This window comes from Pleuronectes platessa, chromosome 20, assembly GCF_947347685.1.
Source record: "Pleuronectes platessa chromosome 20, fPlePla1.1, whole genome shotgun sequence".
NCBI lineage: Eukaryota > Metazoa > Chordata > Actinopteri > Pleuronectiformes > Pleuronectidae > Pleuronectes > Pleuronectes platessa.
Genome location: NC_070645.1, coordinates 4,302,469 through 4,322,631, shown reverse-complemented (window position 1 = coordinate 4,322,631; position 20,163 = coordinate 4,302,469). Strand labels below are relative to the sequence as shown.

The 20,163-nt window shown below is 41.6% G+C and overlaps 1 protein-coding gene across 6 annotated transcripts in view; it reads left to right on the top strand.

Moving 5' to 3' along the window:
* Window positions 1-19,200, top strand: part of LOC128425483 (microtubule-associated protein 4) — a 97,927-nt gene extending 78,727 nt beyond the window's left edge. For 5 of the 6 annotated variants that reach the window (XM_053412091.1, XM_053412089.1, XM_053412090.1 and 2 more), the window contains 10 exons: window positions 1,633-2,582; window positions 3,281-3,535; window positions 5,328-5,505; window positions 6,165-6,227; window positions 7,860-8,158; window positions 9,544-9,600; window positions 12,763-12,844; window positions 13,420-13,532; window positions 14,672-14,864; window positions 15,025-19,200. In XM_053412091.1, coding sequence (XP_053268066.1) covers window positions 1,633-2,582; window positions 3,281-3,535; window positions 5,328-5,505; window positions 6,165-6,227; window positions 7,860-8,158; window positions 9,544-9,600; window positions 12,763-12,844; window positions 13,420-13,532; window positions 14,672-14,864; window positions 15,025-15,032 — 2,198 coding nt within the window. In that variant the 3' untranslated portion in view covers window positions 15,033-19,200. The remainder of the gene's footprint in view (window positions 1-1,632; window positions 2,583-3,280; window positions 3,536-5,327; window positions 5,506-6,164; window positions 6,228-7,859; window positions 8,159-9,543; window positions 9,601-12,762; window positions 12,845-13,419; window positions 13,533-14,671; window positions 14,865-15,024) is intronic. The other variant, XM_053412088.1, reaches the window with a different exon arrangement.
* The last annotated feature ends 963 nt before the right edge of the window (window positions 19,201-20,163 follow it).

Below are 20,163 nucleotides of genomic sequence, written 5' to 3'. Positions count from 1 at the left end.
AGTGACTCAACAGGAGGGAAATGTTTTCGTTTGGCTTGTTTTTATTGCGTGATATTTTGGTTTAGTGGGTCAGCAGCGTGATCCCGATTCACAGAGCATGGAATAACTGTGGTGAAATATCGTACATTTACTAAGTTGACTTCATTTATAATATTTGCTCTGTATTATATTGATCCCATCTGCAGACACCTTGGGATATCAGTTTGGTTTTTAACTTATACTTCCAAAACCAAATTGCTCTTTTCATTGGTTAAGGTTTCAGGTGCAGTTTATTTTGACAGATATTTCTGAGCTGGATTGGGATCCTAGTTCTCTATTCTGCCTTTTTCTCCAAACTGCATCTTCACTTGATAACCTGAGATGCATCCAAGGAAGACATCAGTTTTCATCATCAGCAATGTCTGCCTTATCAGATGACATGAGACTGTAGAGATTGGTCCAGACAGATGGGGAGAGGTAGAAGAGATGACTGAGATAGAGGATGACATAAAGGGCTGGTGAATCTGAGCTGTATCAGTCTGTTGCATCTAAAAAACCCAGCAGTGCTTTTAAATGTGGGTCATCTTAAGTGGAAATATTAAAATAGCAAAAGGCTTATAATAGAAACACCACACAGGTGGAGGTAACAGCTCAGGGTTCTTGAGGCGTAGATGATGGAGTGGTAAGAAGGGGGAGGCTGCAGGAATTGATGGAGAACACAACAACAAGATTTTGTACAGCAGAGGGATGATCTGTCAAGGGCAGAGAGGGGAGGCAGCCAGGGGACATAAGGCTGTGGGGGAGAAGACAACAACCTTTCCTGTCCGATATTATTCTGTTCTGCGATTGTCTGTACGTGTGTGGTTGAAAGATAACGATCGAACCCAGTAAGCGGGGATTCACCGTATATCATCTCCGCCTTATCTGATCCTCTGTTTCTGTTTACCTTGTTACTGTTGTTTGTGTTCCCATACTGAGTCTGATCTATTATGTTCCTACACAGTACAGTTACAGGCATGTGAAGCAGCTGAAATCTTTGTGAGAGCTAATAGGCTATTGTAAATAAAATAAAAAAATAAACTGAATCACAGGTTACCTTTTGGAGGCAGCTGTGGTTCAGAGGGGAGAGTGGGGAGTCCACTAATTAGAAGGCCGGTCATTCGATCCCCAGCTTTTCCGTCTTCAATGTCCTTGAGCGAAATACTCGACTGAAAATTACGCCTGATGGCTTATCGAGCAGTGTGTGTGTGTGTGTGTGTGTGTGTGTTTGTGTGTGTGTGTGTGTGCTTGTGCGTGTGTGTTGTGTGAACGATTTAAGAAGATGATGATGAAGAATGGGATGAATGGATTTATAAAAATAATATACATATATATATACTTTACCTTGAATCTATTCTATATCATTTTGCTTTGTACGTTAATTACTTTCATAGATCTGGTCTTATTTAATATTCTGTTTCAATATATATGTATGTGTAGAGAAATTAGTCCATAATGGTCATAAGTCAGATGAGTTCCATGGTTTTGGATTAATTAAACTGGAATTTGCGGTAATGGCACTAAAAGACTGCTTTTGTGTGTTGATATTCGATAAGAGACCTATTATGTTCATGATTTCAAATTAAAACCCTTTATTTCCCATGTTCTCTCCAGTGAAGTCAGACAAGATGTCAGAGAAGAAGGAGGACAATCTGGAGGATAGTGTAAAGAAGATGGGCCACTTTGAACCTCTGAACAAAGCTGACGAACGGGGTGTGAAGGTCGAATACGAAAGCACTGAGACTCCAGTGAAGGTGGAGAAAGAAATGGAGAAGGAAACGCAGAAAGACACAGAGAAAGAGAAGGAGGTGAAAATTGAGAAGGAGGATGAAAAGGTCAAAGTAACAGAGGAAGAAAAAGTGAAGGCACCTGAAAAGCAAGCAGAAAAGGTCGAGGAGATGAAGAAGGAGACGGAAAAGGGAAAAGAAAAAGAGACAGAGAAAGTGGAGTCAATGCAGCAGAAAGAGGATAAAATGACCAAGGCTGAAGAATCGCTGGATAAATCAGTGAAGACAGAGAAAGTAGAAAAGGTTGAGAACAAAGTTGAGAAAATGGAGAACGTGGAAAAAATTGATAACAGTGAAACAGTGAAAGTGGAAGAAAAATCCAAGAACAAAAATATTGAGAAGCTGGAGAAGACAGCGATGAAGGACGACAAAGAGCACATCGAAAAGACCCCAGAGCCACAGTCGGCAGCCATCAAGTTCGATACTAGCTATGACAAACTGGAGAAGGAGGCTGACAGAGAGACGAAGGCGACGGTAGTGGTGGAGGAAACCAAGAAAGAGAAGGCTGATGTGGACAAAGCCCAGAAGATGGAGAAAGAGGGCGAGCCGGAGAAACCGTCCGACAAGCCGGCAGAGCAACCAGAGCAGAAGAGCGAAAAGCAAGAGAAGCAGGACCAAATACAGGCCGAAAACAAGACTGTAGAGAAAAAGGATGACAAGAAGGACAAGGCAGTAAAGGCAGACGGAGGAGAGAAGGCCAAGAAATTGAAACCTCTAGCCAATGGAAGCAGCACGACACCCAACAAAGACCTGGCAGGTGCAGACAAGAAGACCAAGGTAGGATTTGTTATAATAATAAAAAGTATGGATGTTTTTCTCATACCTCAAGGATGCATTTGTATAAAGAGCCCTTGTATTTATGGTATATTAGATTTCTTTTTGAAAGTCGATGGGAGCAAGATAGCAGTAAACATTTAGGGAACTCAGTAAACTTTATACCTCCTCCAAGGCCCAACAGTCACCTTATTAAATCTCATTTAAATTCAGTAAATCCCTGAATATCAGCCCTCTTTTTTCATCAAACCTATTTCATAATACATAACAATACTGGATCCATCCCCTGATCCGGATCTACACCAATTTTTTATGAGTTTGTCTCTGACCCATTCCCCATCCTTGCAAGTTTCGTGGTAATCTGTCCAATGGTTTTTACGTAATCCTGGTAAAGTAAAAGAGTTGGGTAACAGAAAGTTATGCATCATGCATGCTGCTAATGCTTCTGCCACCCATTTGTTTTATCCCTATGTTTATGTACATAGATAATTTTAGGCATACTCTTGTTTTTATAACAGAAGTGATTCTCATTATTATTTTAAGCATGTCATTTTTGATTATATTATTTACGGTTGAACTGCTGCCTGCCTGCTGCCGTTATCCTCCATTATCCTTTTTTTTATTTTTCCATGTCCTCTTTGCTTTTCCCTCCCTTATTTTGCCTGTCCATCCATCCTGTGTGGCCTGTTCCTGCATCACAGCCTGGTGCCGGGTTGACCAAACCGAGCGCCGCTGCCAAAATGCGGCCAAGCTCCACAGTTGCTAGCAGTGGTTCGCTCGCAGCCCCTACTAAGCGCCCCACACCCTCCTCCACCACCTCCAGCTCAGACAAAAAAGCAACCACAGCAAGGGTACCCTCCACAGCCACCGCAGGCCTAAAGCGGCCCTCTACCGGCCCTGCCAGCCGGCCCTTGTCATCCACCGCAACCACTGCCACACGTGACGTCAAACCCAAGGTGAGTGTCGGCTGTCAGAGCGTCTGTCAGAGGCTGCAGATTGCTCATTGACATGGATCAACGCACCTGGATGCACAAAGGATTTACACCCAACAGCACAGTGACATGTTTATACAAGTCTCCTCTAAGTGCTAAGTTAATAGTTTTAACCTCTCCCCGTAAACCAGAAATGATGAGGTCACATTGACTCAGCTGTTTATATAAGAAAGGGTTAGGGTTAGGGTTAGGTTAGGGTTAGGGTTAGCTGTTTATATAAGAAAACACACCGGATTGTTTTGGATCAGGTCAAAACATATCTTCCTATTAAAAGGATCTGAGTTCATTTTAACGGTATTCAAATCTAAAACATTTAGCTCTGTTGCTTTTCTTTCTCTCATAAAAATCAGTTTCCTCCGAATTGAAGAATTTAGCCATCTGTTCTGTGTGTGTGTTAGCATGCACAGGCTCATAGTACTGAGGAGGACAGCTTCAGGGCTGCTGAGCTTTATATTCAGTAAGTCCAAGCTCGGATATAAGAAAGCAAAAGCTGTTGTCCCAGGTAAGGTTACCACACATGAGACGTACAGCAGTGCAGTTCCTGTAATAAAGAGATAGAACAGGAGCTGGGTTTTACTGTCATATATGTACAGACCATGATCAGCTCAGCAGAAACATGTACCACCTACTAACAAGTGTCTTGTGGAATTGGTTTACACATTCTTTCTAGATTTTGTTAATAGTTAACTAGTAGGGCACTTAATTAATGAAGTAAAACAGGTCCAAAAGGATCACGTCTGCACTAATAAGAGTTAATACATTGTTAATAAAAGGTCATATACGAAATGTGAATGTTAATCCTTGCTGATGCAGTTTGACCATTACTCCTGATTTAACATGTTGGTTTAAAAGTTTAAATAATTCCTAAATCAGCATTAAAGCTCCACAACAGCAACTTTAATGGGATGTGTGGTGCATGAGATAAAGTCTGTGATTGAGCTTTCAATGTAAACCTTTCAACCTACATGCATTAGAAATCCTTGAAGCATTTACATCCATACAACCTGTGGGGCCTCATTAGAAAGCAATACTAAGAAATATTATAAACCACATATTTGTGAATTGTTCACCTTTACGAAATTACTGCAGTGCACTCACTCGTATTTATTTTATTCCTGCTGGAAGTGTTTGTATGTTCCTCTCCTCCTACCATTACTGTTTGTGTGTAAACAAGGTTAAAATTTGCAAAAGAAGTCATTAGTAGAAAAATTATTCATGATGCAGTTTGAATACTAATGATAAGATCAGTTTCAACTCAAAGACGGATTTCTAAAACTGGACAACTCAGCTAAAATTGTCTTTTGATCCATTCACTGACCTTCACCATGCTTTGGGGCTTAACCCTATCTCTCTCTGTGTGTGTAACTTAGTGTTACACCACCACCACCACAGAGTAAGCAGCCACTGTTTAGCCTCTCAGTGCCCAGGGGCGCTGTGTGACTCAGCTCAGTGTAGCCAGCTTGTTGCAGGAAGGCTCAGCTGTATGTGGAGCGTGGCATCATCATATGGGCTCATGGGAGTACAATATGCTGCTGAATGAAATGTGCGATCCTCATGAAGCGTCTACATGCAAAATATTTGACCTAAAACTTCACAACAAACATTAACAGCAGCAGATAATATAAAGTGCCCGGTTTTTCATTGATTTCTGTTATGAATAAATATGTTACCCTTTGTTCATCAGTCTCTGGTGATGTCCTCCTGTCCCTCTCTTTCTCTGTTAACATCTGCCTTTTGTGTTTCTCCCTCTTCTTAGACGACCACTGAGAGGCGTCCCCTTGTGCCAAAGGCGAGCACTGCCACCTCAAATCAAACAGGCCCCACTGCTGCCACCAAAAATGGAACGGCTACCACAGCAGCCAGTAAAACCACCACATCAGTGCGCACGTCACTGACTGCTCGCACCAGCGCCACTGCACCCAAAAAGCCTCTGGGTATGGCAGACATGCTCACATGTGCACACAAACTGATAAGATTTTACTTTTTATTGTCTTGAATTGATTTGTTTTATTATAATGGAGTATAAAGTCCATATTCCAGAAATGATAGTTTGTGAAAAAAGTTGTAATATTAAGGGAATAATGTGATTTTATGAGAATACAGTCGAAAATGTATTAATAAAGTCAAACCTTCATACTGTCTCCTTTCAGAGGATGTATATTAAAAGATCAGCCTGTTCCCTGTGTTAAAATGAGTATTATGGAGCAGCTAGTTTAGTTGTTTTAGTAAAAGTTTCATATATAGCGAGATTCTTCTTCTCATCACCAAATTATCGTACCAGGAATTTAAAACATTGTGTAAGAAACTGTCTATACCTAAGAAAGAAACACATAGACTTGAAGGAAATCACAGTTTTATCCAAATGTCCAATTTTGTCTCATATTCTCTTATTATAACTTTATTCTGGAAGTCTCTGAATCAAACATCAATCCATCGTGTATTACTACTAAATCAATTATGTGGTGTTTCTTCACTGATGAATTAGAGTCGATTCATTCTGAATGATTGAGAGTTTGCATATATTCCCCTGAGCTTTATTCACATTTAGGCACACACAGAATCTCCTAACGGCTGTAAACTGTGTGTGTTTTAGTTCCGAAGACAATCAGCAAACCAGGAGAAGAGAAGAAGCCCAGCACTCTGAAGACTTCTGCAGGTATCATAGCAACACTCACCTGTTATTATGAGCAGAAGATACACTTTAAATTTGTTTGTAGTCCCCCCCCATTCAGGTTTTCAATGTTATTATATAAAGTATCAGAAAGTCAACTTAAAATTGATTGATTGAAGTTTTGCTAAAATAAATCCACAAGCAGAAGAAAGAATCAGAGAGCCGACCATTCACATGCGCACAGAAGCAGTGTAAGTGCGACGAGAAATGGCTGAAGCAGGGAATCTAAGCACAGGCAGAGTATATTTGAGTGTAAGCACAAGGTATATTCTCAAACTGAGAGACCATGCTCTCAAATAAAGATACAAAAAAAAAGCCATAGTGCCATTATTTCCTGCTAGTGTCAGACGCTGTGCTTTTGCTTTCTGCACACCGTTTCCTCCCTTTCTCTTCCCACACAGTTCCCTCTTCCTGTCAACAGATTAGTTTATATTTTGGCATCATGACAGCTGTCAGCAGGAGTGTGACAGTGCAACACACACTGGCCGTCCAGCACAATGCTGGGCTGGCTCGTACAGAGCGAGGCTTTATTGCTGAAAGGGCCTGGAGAGTTAAAAACCTTTGCGGCAGCAGTTTATGGATTACTGTCCCCTCGCTGTTGACAGGAGTTAGCGGCTCCTGCTGATGCAGCCCGGGGAGGTCTAATCTGCAAGGGCTCGTGTGGCAAGTCAAATTACTCTTTAGAAACACGGCGGCAAGCGGGAGGTTTCCTTCAATTAAACACATCTTATATGAGCAGGAGATATACTGAAGGCTCTCAGGGAGGATCAACAGCAGGAAATGTGGCTCAGCATGCCTGAGCATGTCAGCAAAGAAAGACGTATCACAACATGTGGGTGAATGTTGCTGTGCCTCTGTGCTGAAGTAAAGGATGCTAAATTGTATTCACTCACACAGGAGGAGATTTAAACATGGACTTTTGCTGCATTCCAATTTTTTTCAACCAAGTTACAGAATAAGGACGGTTATTCTATTCATTATTGACTGTTATTTATGGAAAGGTCAACCATATTCCAATGGTAATGTGTGGCATTATGAATTAATGATTGTTTTATCCAGTCAGCTATAAATAGTAAAGGAAACTGTGATATTTTCACTGATTTACAAAAGCAGGACAGCAGCTGTCAGGGAGATCTTAAAGTTCAACTTTAAAATAGGTCTCAAGGACAGACGATGATCCCTCAGTGCCTGGTTGTTTTTCTCTCCGTCTCCGTCTGCTTTGCTTTCACAGTTCACTGATTCACTGTTTTACTTCACTTGCTTTTTTTGTGTGTTTACTGTCTTTTCTGGCACTGACACATTTATCTGTCAGGGGTGACAGCCAGTGTCAAACAGTGGTTTGGCCTTGGTTTACCGTCGGTGTGTGTTTCTGTGTCTGCGTGTTTCTCTGTGTGTGTGTGTGTGCATGCGTGTGCGCGTGTGTGTGCATGTTTCTGTGTGTGTGCGCGTGTGTACGAGAGAGAGCGAGAGAGAGTTATTTCTTAATGAACCAGTGTCTGTGTCCTAACTTCCGTCCTTTCATATCATTGTTTAGTCTATGTTGTTTCATGCCAGGTTAGCCTTCTACCACTATGAAACACGTGCAACTCTAAATTACACTTGCTTTCTCTCTTTCAGCTGACTCGACCAAGCCGAAGACCACCACCCGCAGCACTGGTGCCCCAACCACCACCACCACCACCACTGCCTCTCGCACTCGAATTACAGCAGCCAAACCGGCCACACCATCCTCCAGCTCCGTGCCAGAGAAAAAGCCCACGGTGCCCCGCGCCCCCCGGGCAGCTTTCTCTACCACAGCTACCGCCGCCTCCAAGACTGCGACTCGTCCCAGCACAGCACCAGCCGCTGACACCCGCAACGTCCGCTCCAAGATCGGTTCTACAGACAACATGAAGCACCAGCCTGGAGGAGGGAAGGTAGGTCCACTGGTGGTTTCACCTGCACCCGTCAGTCCTCTAGACTGCTCTCTATGTTCTCAACAGCTTGTACTTTCTGGCTACCAGTCAACTAACTTTCATTCAACTGACTTTCAGTGTGTCAGCATGAAATACCACCTGGTTACTACTATTCTCATCAACAGCTACACTTCTCACCTCCTTAATTATTTGTTCTGTTGTTTTGGCCAATCCGTCTCAGTCAGCAGTTCATTTTCTACCATTTCACCAATTCTTCAAGCTTTAAACCCTCACAGGATCTTTGTTGGAACATTTGAGGCATAAATTGGGACACAAATGGCAGAGGAAGCTTGTATCTTGGAATAGTTCCCTGGTCTTTCTCTGTGTCTTCTCTTATTTCTTTAAGGATAATTCCAATTCATTGAAACTTTGGTCTTATTTTCATGATACATTGATTTAAGACTTATTTTTTTATATGTTGACTTACAACAATCTGTACATTTGCAATTCTCATCTATACTTGTAGCTTTTAGACTGCTGCCTTTATTTATGTATTTATTTTATATACTATATATTTCAAGTATAGTTCTCACACCGGTCGAAGTCTGAAGAAGGGCCTGTGCCTGAAAGGTTACCTGAAAAGGTTTGTGGGAGCAGCAACTGGTGGGCAGACAACAAAAGATGATACCATCCCCCACTGTGAATCCCACTGGCGTCGTTCTGATTGGTGTGCTTGTTCTCCATCTTGGAGAAAGAACATAAGAGAAAATCCTGTTGAATTATTTGAAAAAGTCTGGGCTCAAATTCCCCTATGAATCAAAAGACCAATACTCCCTCCAGAAAAAGTGATTGAAAATCTCCTGCTTCTCAATTTGTAATGACACTTTAGCTTCTGTTGTTGCGAAGCTATTTACAAATGTAAAATATGTACATGTATATCAGTAAAATGCGCTTCCAAATATCAATACATATTCAGAGATGTATTTACAATCTAATATCGCTAGCACAGATTGAAATAGCTACAGTTAGACACCTCTCCACTCACATTTATAAGACGTTCTGTGATAATAATGGCCTCAGACCAAGGTTTCATTGGAATTATCCTTAAAGTTCTTCTTCTGTCAAATCATCTCCCTCTTCTGTATCTGCAACCTTCTCTTCTTTTCTTTCTTGCATCCTCTCTTTTCTCATCTCTCCATGTCCGTTTGTTCTTCCCAATTTTCTCCCTTATCTCATCTTTTAGTTTTGCTTCTACCCTCCTTTTTCTTAACCTGGACCTTAATCCCATAACCACCCTTTGCCTTGTGGTCATAATATTTATCCTCCTCCTCCTCTCCTTGTATGCTGTTATGGTGTGTTGTTGTTGTTGTTGTTGTTTTTGACCCAGGGTGGGCTTGTCTCCCCAGGTGTCATCTGCCTCTCAGATCAGGGCTGTTGCCTCCAAAGACACCAGCCAGGGCAAAGTGAGTTCCCCTCTCTATCCCCACCACCATCACCACATTTTCCTCCTCTTTCCTCTCACTTATTACTTTACTTTATTTTACTATTCATACATATTTTTTGCAATTTTCCTTTTACAGCTTTTCACATTTTTATTTTATTGAATTGAACAACTAAGGGGAAAAGCCAGTTTGATAATTGTTTTAAGGTGATTTTAGTAGCAAAAATACTTTTAGTATCCTGTACTGTCACACTGCATTCTCAAACATAAACACATATCCCTGTGGAGAATTTAGAGTTCTGGAAATGATGCAACCAGCAGAGTTCAGGACTTGTTGAAGTTTATGAAGGAATTTTTGAAGGAGACCAAAAAGAAGGGAGTAACAGTAATCGATCCGGGATATAACCAGGTTGTGAACAAGAATGGCGGTGCTTTTCGGTGTGAGGGAAGGGAGGAGGCGATTAATGTTACACGGATGGAAGTATGTGGACCCAGTAACATTATGGATCTGAGCTTGGAAAGATAGTGTGCTGTCAAGGATGTCACCCAGACTCTTAACATGAGGGGAAGGAGAAACTAAGGAATTAACAACAGCGAAGGAAAGACTAAATAAGGAGAAACTGTTTTATCACTGTTGAGTTTGAGAGAGTTGCAGGAGAACCAGGATTTTTGTTCCTGTAGACAATCAGAGAAAGACATAGGCAGGAAGATGGAGATGGTTGGGTGGACAGGTAGAGCTGGTTGTCATCTGCATTGCAATGGAAATGAATGTTAAATCTATGGAAGATATGGCCAAGAGGAAGTGAATAGATGATAAATAGAAGGGGCCCCAGGACAGAACCCTGAGGAACACCAATAGCGTCTGGAAATGGCTCTTCATATTTAATAAATATCTGTGGTGTCCTCTCATAGTGTTGTTACCCTCGAGCCATCCAAATATTTACAGCATACTGCAAAGAGTTTATACATTTACAATTGCAATAATAATACAGCTTTAACAGTTAATGGCTGATTGGAACATTTTCAGAATTTTCTTCATGCTCATTGAGTTGTTTGATTGCAGACATTTCTATGACAGGATATCATTTTTGCAAATTGTTGTTTACATAGTGTTGTCCGGCGAGGTGATGAACAGTGTTTGACTATGAGGTCAGTAAGAGGGGGGTACCTGGTTGGTGGATCGTCCCACTGCTGCAGAGACTGGTTCAGTCCTTCATGGCTCGACCACCGTCAAATAGTACAGGCAGTGTTGAAACCTGGTGAGGGATCACGCTCTTGTCCCTGCCGTAATGACTCCTGCTGGTTGATGGTTCTGTGTAAAGCAGGCAGTGTGAGAATGTGCCTATGATTTATTGAATTTAGAAATGTTTTCAATTTTTCTGTTCACCATGTTAGGAACAATTCACTTGGGTTTGTCTGATAGCAATATGAGTCTAACCTGCATGTCATAACCCAAATAACGTTTCCGTCATGTGTTTGTTTAAATGTGCTAAACATATTGTCCTGTGTCTCCATCGAACACGTGTCCTGAGACTCCACATGTTTACATGTTGTGTTACGTGTGGTGCATGTGTGTGATCCATAGAATCGATTCTGTGAGGCCTTCACTGGCTCTTGTCTTCCTATTCTCCACATTTGGATATAACAATATTTGGATTATTCCCAGTTCTTATTATTGATCGTGTCAGACATCTTATCAGCCCTGCAGTTGATAGCGATGTTATATGAAATAGTTTAAATACCTGCAGCCATATTGTCCAGGTGGCCCTTGCTCACTTCCCCTGTCCTTTCTTTTCTAACCCGACCTGTGACGGTGATTTCTCCTCTACACCCTTCTTTTTATCCTCCTTTCTTCTCTTTTTGTCTTATCACCTCTCTTTTCCTCTCCTTTCACGTCCTCTCCTGTCGTCATCTTCCTCTGCTCTCCTCCTCTTCCCTCTTGCTGCTATGCTGTGTCCATATAGGTTCAGATAGTCTCCAAAAAGCTGGACTTCAGCCACGTCACCTCCCGCTTGGGCTCCAAGGACAATATGAAGTATGTTCCTGGTGGAGGGAATGTAAGTACTGTCTGGCCCACAACCAGGGACTAATTAGTCCCAACAATTTGACTCAGTTAAGCAGATGGTAAGAGTGCAGAATCAAAGAAATCTTGTATTTCCATCCCCTTGTTGCTCCTAATAAGGGTCAACAGTCATTCGTACCGGCTTTTCAGCCTTTAGCAGAGTCGAGGCATTCCCTCAAATTCAAGCTCCACACGGAATTCAAGTTTTTACAGGACAGCATGCAAGCAAGCCTGACGTACCAGGCCCCTTGCCCACAACCTGCTTCACAGCCCCCTGCTCCCTTTATCTCTTCTTGTGTTGTCCTGCCCTGCCACTAACTCACTAAACACCAGTCAAGCAAACAAACACCCTCTGATTGGCCCCGTTCTGAGATGACGGTGATGTCGCCACACTGATGTGAATCAGGGATTTCTGGTTTTTCTGTCCTGTCCTCAGCTTCTTCTTATGGTGCCTGAAATTCTTTACCTGCCATCTTTACAGAAAGTGTACGACTCGATGTCACTGCAGTGAGGTATTATAATGGGATTTCGATGAAAGTGTTCATTTCAATGATGGTGAGCCTGAAGAATGTGGTCCGCCAGGACCATGTCTGAAATCCCAATGCTCAGCGTTTTTTCTTAGAAATGTGATCTTGGAGTTACGATCTGATTTCTTTGTCAGTTGATTTCTGCCTCTGTATGGGGGAGGTGATACTGTGATCACTGCTTGTCTTATGAGGATGATAATTAAAGGTGTTAAAAGGACTTTGATAATATACAGTATGTATATAATAAAAAATTACAGTATTAGGGCCATATTGAAGTAGAAATTATTCAGAGATTTTGAGAATAAAGGGAAAAAAAAGTTTGGGAATAAACAGCAAGGAGAACCCATGCTCACTGGAGTTCTGCTCCTTTGGGATCCAAAATCAGTTTTTATCTCTTAAAATTACAACTTTATTCTAGTAATATTTCTGGTCCATTCTTGAAAGCTCAGATTTGTTTCCCTGAAAGTGGCCGTCATACTTTGTGGTGCAATAAAGTGATATGAAAGTGAACAAGAGGATAGTATCTCTTATGACCTTCCACCCGGCCTGGTTGTTATCACTGATGATAACGAAAAGCTTGTGTGACATTTAACAGGTGCAGATACTCAACAAGAAGGTGGATTTGAGTAAGGTGACGTCAAAGTGCGGCTCCAAGGACAACATCAAGTACAAGCCTGGTGAGCTGAAAGATGTTGTTATGACTCTGCTGTAATAGTTATTATAGTGTCTCTGTATAATCAGTAGATTGTACTTCAGATCATTGTGGATGGTGCAGTTTGTTGTGCTGTTGAACTGTGTTGTTTCACTGACGTGTCCATTAATATATCAATGATAAAAGTTGTAATAGACCCCATTGGTTTCATAGTATTGATGGATCCATATGTATAGTAATTAATAAATGTGTGCAACCCACCTCACATTTTGTAGTGACCCTTACACATTGGTTGACTTTTTTAATTGTATATTTAATATTTTAAACATCCATGGTCTAAAAAACATTTAGGGAAAGGGAGACATCACTTCTGCTTACAGTAAGCATATATGAGTTAACATACCAGTATAGCTGGTTTCAGAAGTCTAGCTAAATAAAAAGTATATATACATATACATATAAAGTGATGTGTAAGAAAATCTTTTCTATTTATTTTTTATTGGTTATGAAGAACAATAGTAGAAACCTCATCGCTTTCCACGTCCTGCTTTAAGTGTGAGGATTTGTTCGTCACACTGATGATACTCGTGTGTGCTGCAGGTGGCGGGGACGTGAAGGTCGGGTCCCACAAGGTGAACTTTAGGGAAAAGGCTCAGTCCAAAGTGGGCTCCACTGACAATCTGAGCCATTCACCTGGTGGAGGGAACATTAAGGTGAGATCATCACACATGAACACAACCTTGGTTTTACCTATTGTTATAGCCGGTCAGGAGCCAGCCCACACAATGACAATGCAGTTAGAACCGTACATTTGCACATGAGGATTCAGATGTACTTCTATAGTCATTATGGAGTGCATTAAAAAGTGTTCCAGATTTGTTTCCATATCTACCTGCAGCTTGATGATATTGGCGACTACTTGATGTAATCCTGATGGCAACAAACTATGCATTGCACCAGCTTCCAGTATTAATCGATTATTATAACATTAAACATTCATGACTAATTGAGCTATTATTAAATTAAAGAAACATCCCTACGGTATTGTTGTTTACAAAGTGTTCAATGCACAATACTGACGTGTGTTGAGATTTAACACAGCAGCCGTGAGATGCTGTTGATACCTTTCATTAAAACAGTTTGACCTGTCCAACTCATTTCGAGGTTTATGGTTTATTTTGTTGTCACCTGTCCCCTCAGCCTATTCAGTCCATGTGTGTTTCATCATCACAACCTTCCCTCTCCCCCTCATCCTCACACACTGTTTGACACACCCAGTCCTCATCTGCACCCTCCAACTCAGTGAAGATTCATAATCACAGGAACAAACTAAAAATAGCAGTCAGATAATAGAGACCTTGTGTTAACTGAAGTCTATTTAAAAAAAAATGATTTACACAACTTTGAAGCTCTTTGTACCAACAACAATGTCTGCAATCCACTCTTGCTTTTGCTTCATTGTGTTAGGAAGATGCAGGGCTTAACTTGAATACTTATTTATACTCGAAACATGAAAGAAAAGCATCAAAGATTGATACACATGTTGACTGCAGATCTGTCTTGTTTTGATGTGCTTGACTTTCTTTTCTATCGCTGCGTTCATGTGTTATTACTTTTTTGTAATTCCATCTTTCCCACCTGAGCCTGGCTCCAGATCTTGTAAAGGTTGTAGCAGACATGTGCTTCAGTCTTGTAAGCACACACTAAACTGTTCTTCTATCGTTTTTAAAAATCAGTTCCTGAAGACCAATAATCAGATTTTTACGAAGAAACATTACAAATGTGGTTATATAGATCTGGAGCCAGGTTGTCCCATCCCCACCAATTTACATGGCCTGCTGTGTGTTTCTAGGCTGAGGGGGGCCAGGAGACAACTGAGGGAAATGGGACACCCCTGAGTGGCACCCAGGCCCCAGCCCCAAGTTTTGAGGCGGGGGAGGTTGGGCACCTCCCTGCCAACGAGAATGGGCTAAAGGACGGGGCTCCATGTGAGAGCGAGAGTCTCCGGGAGCCCCAGGCCCTGGACTCGAGCATCCCAGAGACAAGTAAGTTCATGTTTGTGCCTCATCAGCACTTTTCATCCCCATGTCTTTGTGGCTGCAGTGTATAACTGTCTCTGTTTGTGCTAAAGTTCATCTTGTCTGCACTCCAAATGTCAGCACGGCCCTGATCACACCACCATCTTTTGACTTTTATTTCTTACAGGCATCTAATTCTGCTATCCTTCTGCCCTCCTCATCTCAACCCCCCCACAACTTCATCTTCTCCCTCTCCCAATCTTTTTCTTGTATGGAATTTTTATTTAACCCTTTATCCCTGTCCTTTCTCTCTCTCTCTCTCTCTCTCTCTCTCTCTCTCTCTCTCTCTCTCTCTCTCTCTCTCTCTCTCTCTCTCTCTCTCGGTCTCTCTCCTATCCAACCTCTCTGCTGCAGATTGAGTCTTTCAAGCTCAACTTCCGCGAGAATGCTCGCTCTCGCACGGACCACGGCGCCGACATCGTCACCTGGCCAGCCCCCCAGGACAACAGTGGACCCCACCCACATGGCTCCTTCTATTCTCTACACCGCCAGCACCAACCCCCCCCCCCCTCCCAGACTTGCCGCAGCGGCTCCTTCCTTGAGTCGTTGGCCGCCGCCGCTTGCTGTGACGGCTCCCCCTCCGCCCCCTCCTTGCTGCGTCTCCAGGTGGAGGTCAAGGGGGACGGCAGCAGCTCCTCAATGAGACCTTGACCTTTTCTTTGCCCCCCTAAAGCTCTGAAAACCTCCCTCATCTTAAAATTGTTGTTGCAAACATGTGACCTTTCTAAATAGTTCTGCTTCATGCCTCTTCTCTCACATCTGAGCTCATCATTATGCGCCGTCACCCTCACCGCTTCAAACCTTTCCAATCCCCTGCATTTGGCTGAAATGACTGTATAGAATAAGCTTGAGCCTCGTTGGGAATCTACGTGAAGGGAAATTAGGGGACTGCAAGGTTTCCGTACATTTGTGGCTGCACCTTATTATAGGAATCATTGAGTTTCACTTGGATCCTCTTTACCCACAACCTGGTGGTGGACTCTGACCCTGCATCACCTCTCCTGCACACCTCAGACAGCAGTTTACTTGTCTCCCGAGCAGCATGGAAACCCTTTCAGACTCACCTCCGGCTTCTGTCACACACGTACAATAGCTTCGCTTCCCCTCGTGACTGTAGGGGCTGTTTGTTCCCAGTAACCACTTACTCTCTGCTTCAATAACGTGCACAGTAATCCATTGTTCAATCTTCATCATCACTCCCTCTCGTCATCGTCACTTACCATAAACAAGCTGAGAAACAAAAAAAAGCTAGACAACAAGTAGGCTGTATGAACATTTTAGGCTGTTTAACTCTTTATTCTCTGTGTTTGTGATAATGTGTTTGAGTGACAAAAGTTGTGTAAAAATGAGCTTCGGTGTTCAGTTCGGTTCTTATTTCTGTCTTTCCTTTTAGGTTTTGATTTTAAAAACAAGTTTTCATTTTATTTATTGTACGTTTTTTCCTATATAAGCAATACGGTGTTCGTTATTTTCCCAATAGTACTCCGAACATCTTGGTAACACGCACAGGATTTTTCTCAAACCAAGACTCAGTGAGGAAAGAGGTGGCATGTGGAGGGAGGAAGAAAGTGAGGAGGGAGGTGTTCCTAGGAAGGTGCAGAAACGAAGCATTTGAGGTGTGCTTTACATGAATGGCAAAATAAGAAACCTGTAAGTTTTTAGAAATTCGAGAAGCTGTATGTGAGCGTACAGTCCAGCGGGAGATGAGGAAGATGTCGTCGGATAGGAAACGTCTCTAGTGTTAAAGGGGATGTGTGTCTCGTTCGTGCCTCCTGACCTTCATACCTGAAAAACTAAAGTTAATGACGGAGATGATAACGAGAGAATATCATAGTTGATAAAAAATAAGAAACAACCTGGTATCAGCTGTTTGAAGGAAATTGTGTAAACCAAGCACTCCTGGTAGCTGTGTGTAGTCACAAGTTCAGGTGTCTCCATGAGGGTAATAGTAGCATGTCGTTAGGCACTTGACACGAAACATCTCCAATAGTGTCTGTGTGTCCTTGGTGGAAGTACTGGCAGTGGAACATGATGCGGCTTTATACTCTTCTCCTGTAGCAATGTATTTCAACCTCAAATTGCCTTTCAAATGCATGGCCAGATTCTATAATATCCCCCCGGAGCTTAAAGCCTGTGTGCATTATGACTCAAAGTTGTGTGGTTTGGTACCTTATTTGTATCTGGGGAAATAATCTTAGACGGTCGATGTGCTGCTACTCACATGGTGATTTGTATATGGTGGTGAACAGAGCGAACTTCGATGGTTGCAGTTTCATCTCTTAGAAAAATGATTTAGTTCCAGGTGCAGATTTGTATCCAGCGATTCAATGGCTCAAACAGACAGCAATGAAATACCTTTTAACATTATTACAGGTATTTCTGATACATCAATGACATGCTGCTCATTGCCCACTAATAATTCGGTATATATATATATATATATATACCGAAATATTATCTGACTATGGATACAAATTTACAGAATTTCAGAAAAATGAATGTTAATACTAGAAAAGGCCTTTTCTAGAACATAGCTACATTGACTGTCCCAGAGAGATGATATCCGACTACAAAAACACTCCTGTTCAAATTGTCACTAAATCAATAAAATGCTTTGACAAAACTAAATTGCACCTTAATGCTTAAATGTGTCAAAAGAGCTCATTGTGCTGCAGTAATGATGTTTTATTAACAGCTAAATGACTCCTCTTTTGCAAGTAATTAAATTAACCCCTAATTAAAGCAAATGAGCAATAAGCTGACATACACCGCCCTCACCTTTCCTACCCTATCATTAAAAAACGATTCAGTCATTATTTTGTTAATAAAGTGAAAAGCTAACAAGCAAAGATCAATTTTTCTTTTTAAACAGTAATAGGCAATAAATGTTGATTAAAGTCTTCTGAACCAGGGAATGTTTGAAGTGCAGATGTTTGAGGGCTTTTCTGCCGGCTGAATTTGTGCCACGCCTGTCACCAAGCTGGAGCTTTCCTTGTGCCTGTCCACAACCACATTTAAGCTTTGCTTTTACCCCAGTTTTTTTACTCACCACTCCTTGTGAGGCCGCACGCTATAAGACTATATTTTATCCATGCCCTTACGGCCCTAAAAACAAGATCATCACCGGGGGGTTGGTGGGTGGGAGTTTCGAGGCTGTTCAGAAAAGCTTTTATGTCCATGTACCTTTAATGGTTTTGCGGGGAGTATGCGTTTTATCATGGCTATTATGACTATTATTCTCATTATTAGTATGACAAATTGAAAAGGTCTGCCTTTTTCTCTGGAAAGGGGCCACTGAATTGAAAGAATGTCTTTTGAGATATATTGTACTAAAGACGCAACGCTTTTGTATATGTATTTATCGTTGTGTTTCTGTAGCCTCGTGATGGTTGTGCACTCGCGGATGAAGGGGAAATACTTTTGATTTGTGACAGCCAGTTTCACAACCTACGCCGCGGACTTCCAGTAGGGACGTGAGATCTGAACCCAAATACAACAGACGCAGAAAATCTCATGGAGCCAGATATTATGGAAGATGCTGTAAGAGCAGATTAATTTAGAAACTGTCAACATAGAGCCTAATTATTACAAGAGGCATTTAACAATATTTGTAGTGCACATTTATGAATACACACTAATAAATGATGTCCGAAAACTCAGTCTTAAGAGATGATTAGCTCAAAATTCTCGCTTTAAGGATACAGTGACCTCTGTATATGTTCGTTTGAAAAAAGATGAATGGGACTGAAGCTAACGCACCAGAATCACATGATATTGTTTAACTTAGTTCACAAAGCACTGAGTTTAGAGGTCAGTGAAAAAGCCTGTAATTTGGGAGTAATGCATATCAATACATATTGGCTCCCACACGTTGCACTCGAGCAGCAACCTGCCCTGAGGAGTCGCACACACCGAGACCCTAACACGTCCTCGTTTGAGATTTAGGCGGCTAATTGTAGCTTCTGGGTTTTGCTTGTGTGATAAACGATCCTCGGTAATAATTGATCCAAGGAGCCACGTAGAACTTCATGTACTGCTACATGTACTCGTACCAGACAAGTATAACACTCGCTAATAAACACCTACTACACCTGCAGAGCATGCTGACAGACAATGGGATGTGTTAGGTAGACTTACTATGACATTTGCAGAATCTCCTCATGTTTTTTTGTGTTTTCTCTTCTTTTGTTTTCATTAATTTGAATTTTATTTTTTTGGTTTGAAAAAAAAAAGTGTTTATTGTGATTACTTGTTAATTAGTGATGTGATTAATAAACATTAAATAAAACAAACTAAACTCTCATTCGTGTTTGATTTATTGGATTTTCAGTGGGCTCCATATTGTTTTCTGAAAGAATGAGAAAGGATAAAAGTGTACATTTTATCCTTTTATAGTTTTCTGAACAGAATTCAGCACATTCTCTGCAAAACAATTTTTTATCATTCTTTTAGAACTGGTTCAAAAAAATCCTACTTGTTGGTCAACTTGACTAGCACTGTAGGTGCCACCAATACTAATACTAAGGAATATTAGGAAATATGCAGTTTATTTTTATACAATTCCTCCTGGAGTTATTATGCTGCTGAGGGTTGTCGGCGTCCCATAGCCAATTCCTCACATACAGTGTATCAAGTACGGCTGTGTTTGTTGTTTTTCGCTAATAGATATTGTATCTAAAAGATATGCTCTCCCAGTTTGGTATCCCATCCAGTCATTATCTCTGCCAATGATCCTTTTAATAAGGAGAGGGCTGGATTCATGTTTTCTACCTTCTTTTTACCCTGTAAAAGGGTTTTTAGAAGTTTTTCTTTACTCTTGTTGAGGGTCAAGGACAGATGATGTCACACCTTGTTAAAGCCCTGTGAGACAAATTGTGATTTGTGAATATGGGCTATACAAATAAAATTTGATTGATTGATTGATTGATTCAATCCCAGATGAATTTAGGCGAGAGACGGGGTCGCCAGTCCATCGCAGGTCCATCACAAGGCCAACATGCAGAGACAAACAACCATTCACACTCACTCTCACACCTACGTTCAATTTACAGTCTCCAATTAACCTTCTCACTATCACAAACATATTACTTCAGACTGTGGGAGGAAGCCAGAGAAAACCGAGGCAAACCCGGGCAGAAAATCGAAACTACACCCAGACAGACCCTGACCGGACCTAGGACCATCTTGCTGTGACGCAGCAGTGCAAACCACTTAACCACCATGCCGCCCTATTTGGGAATTCTAAAAGAGAGAATGTGATTTGGAG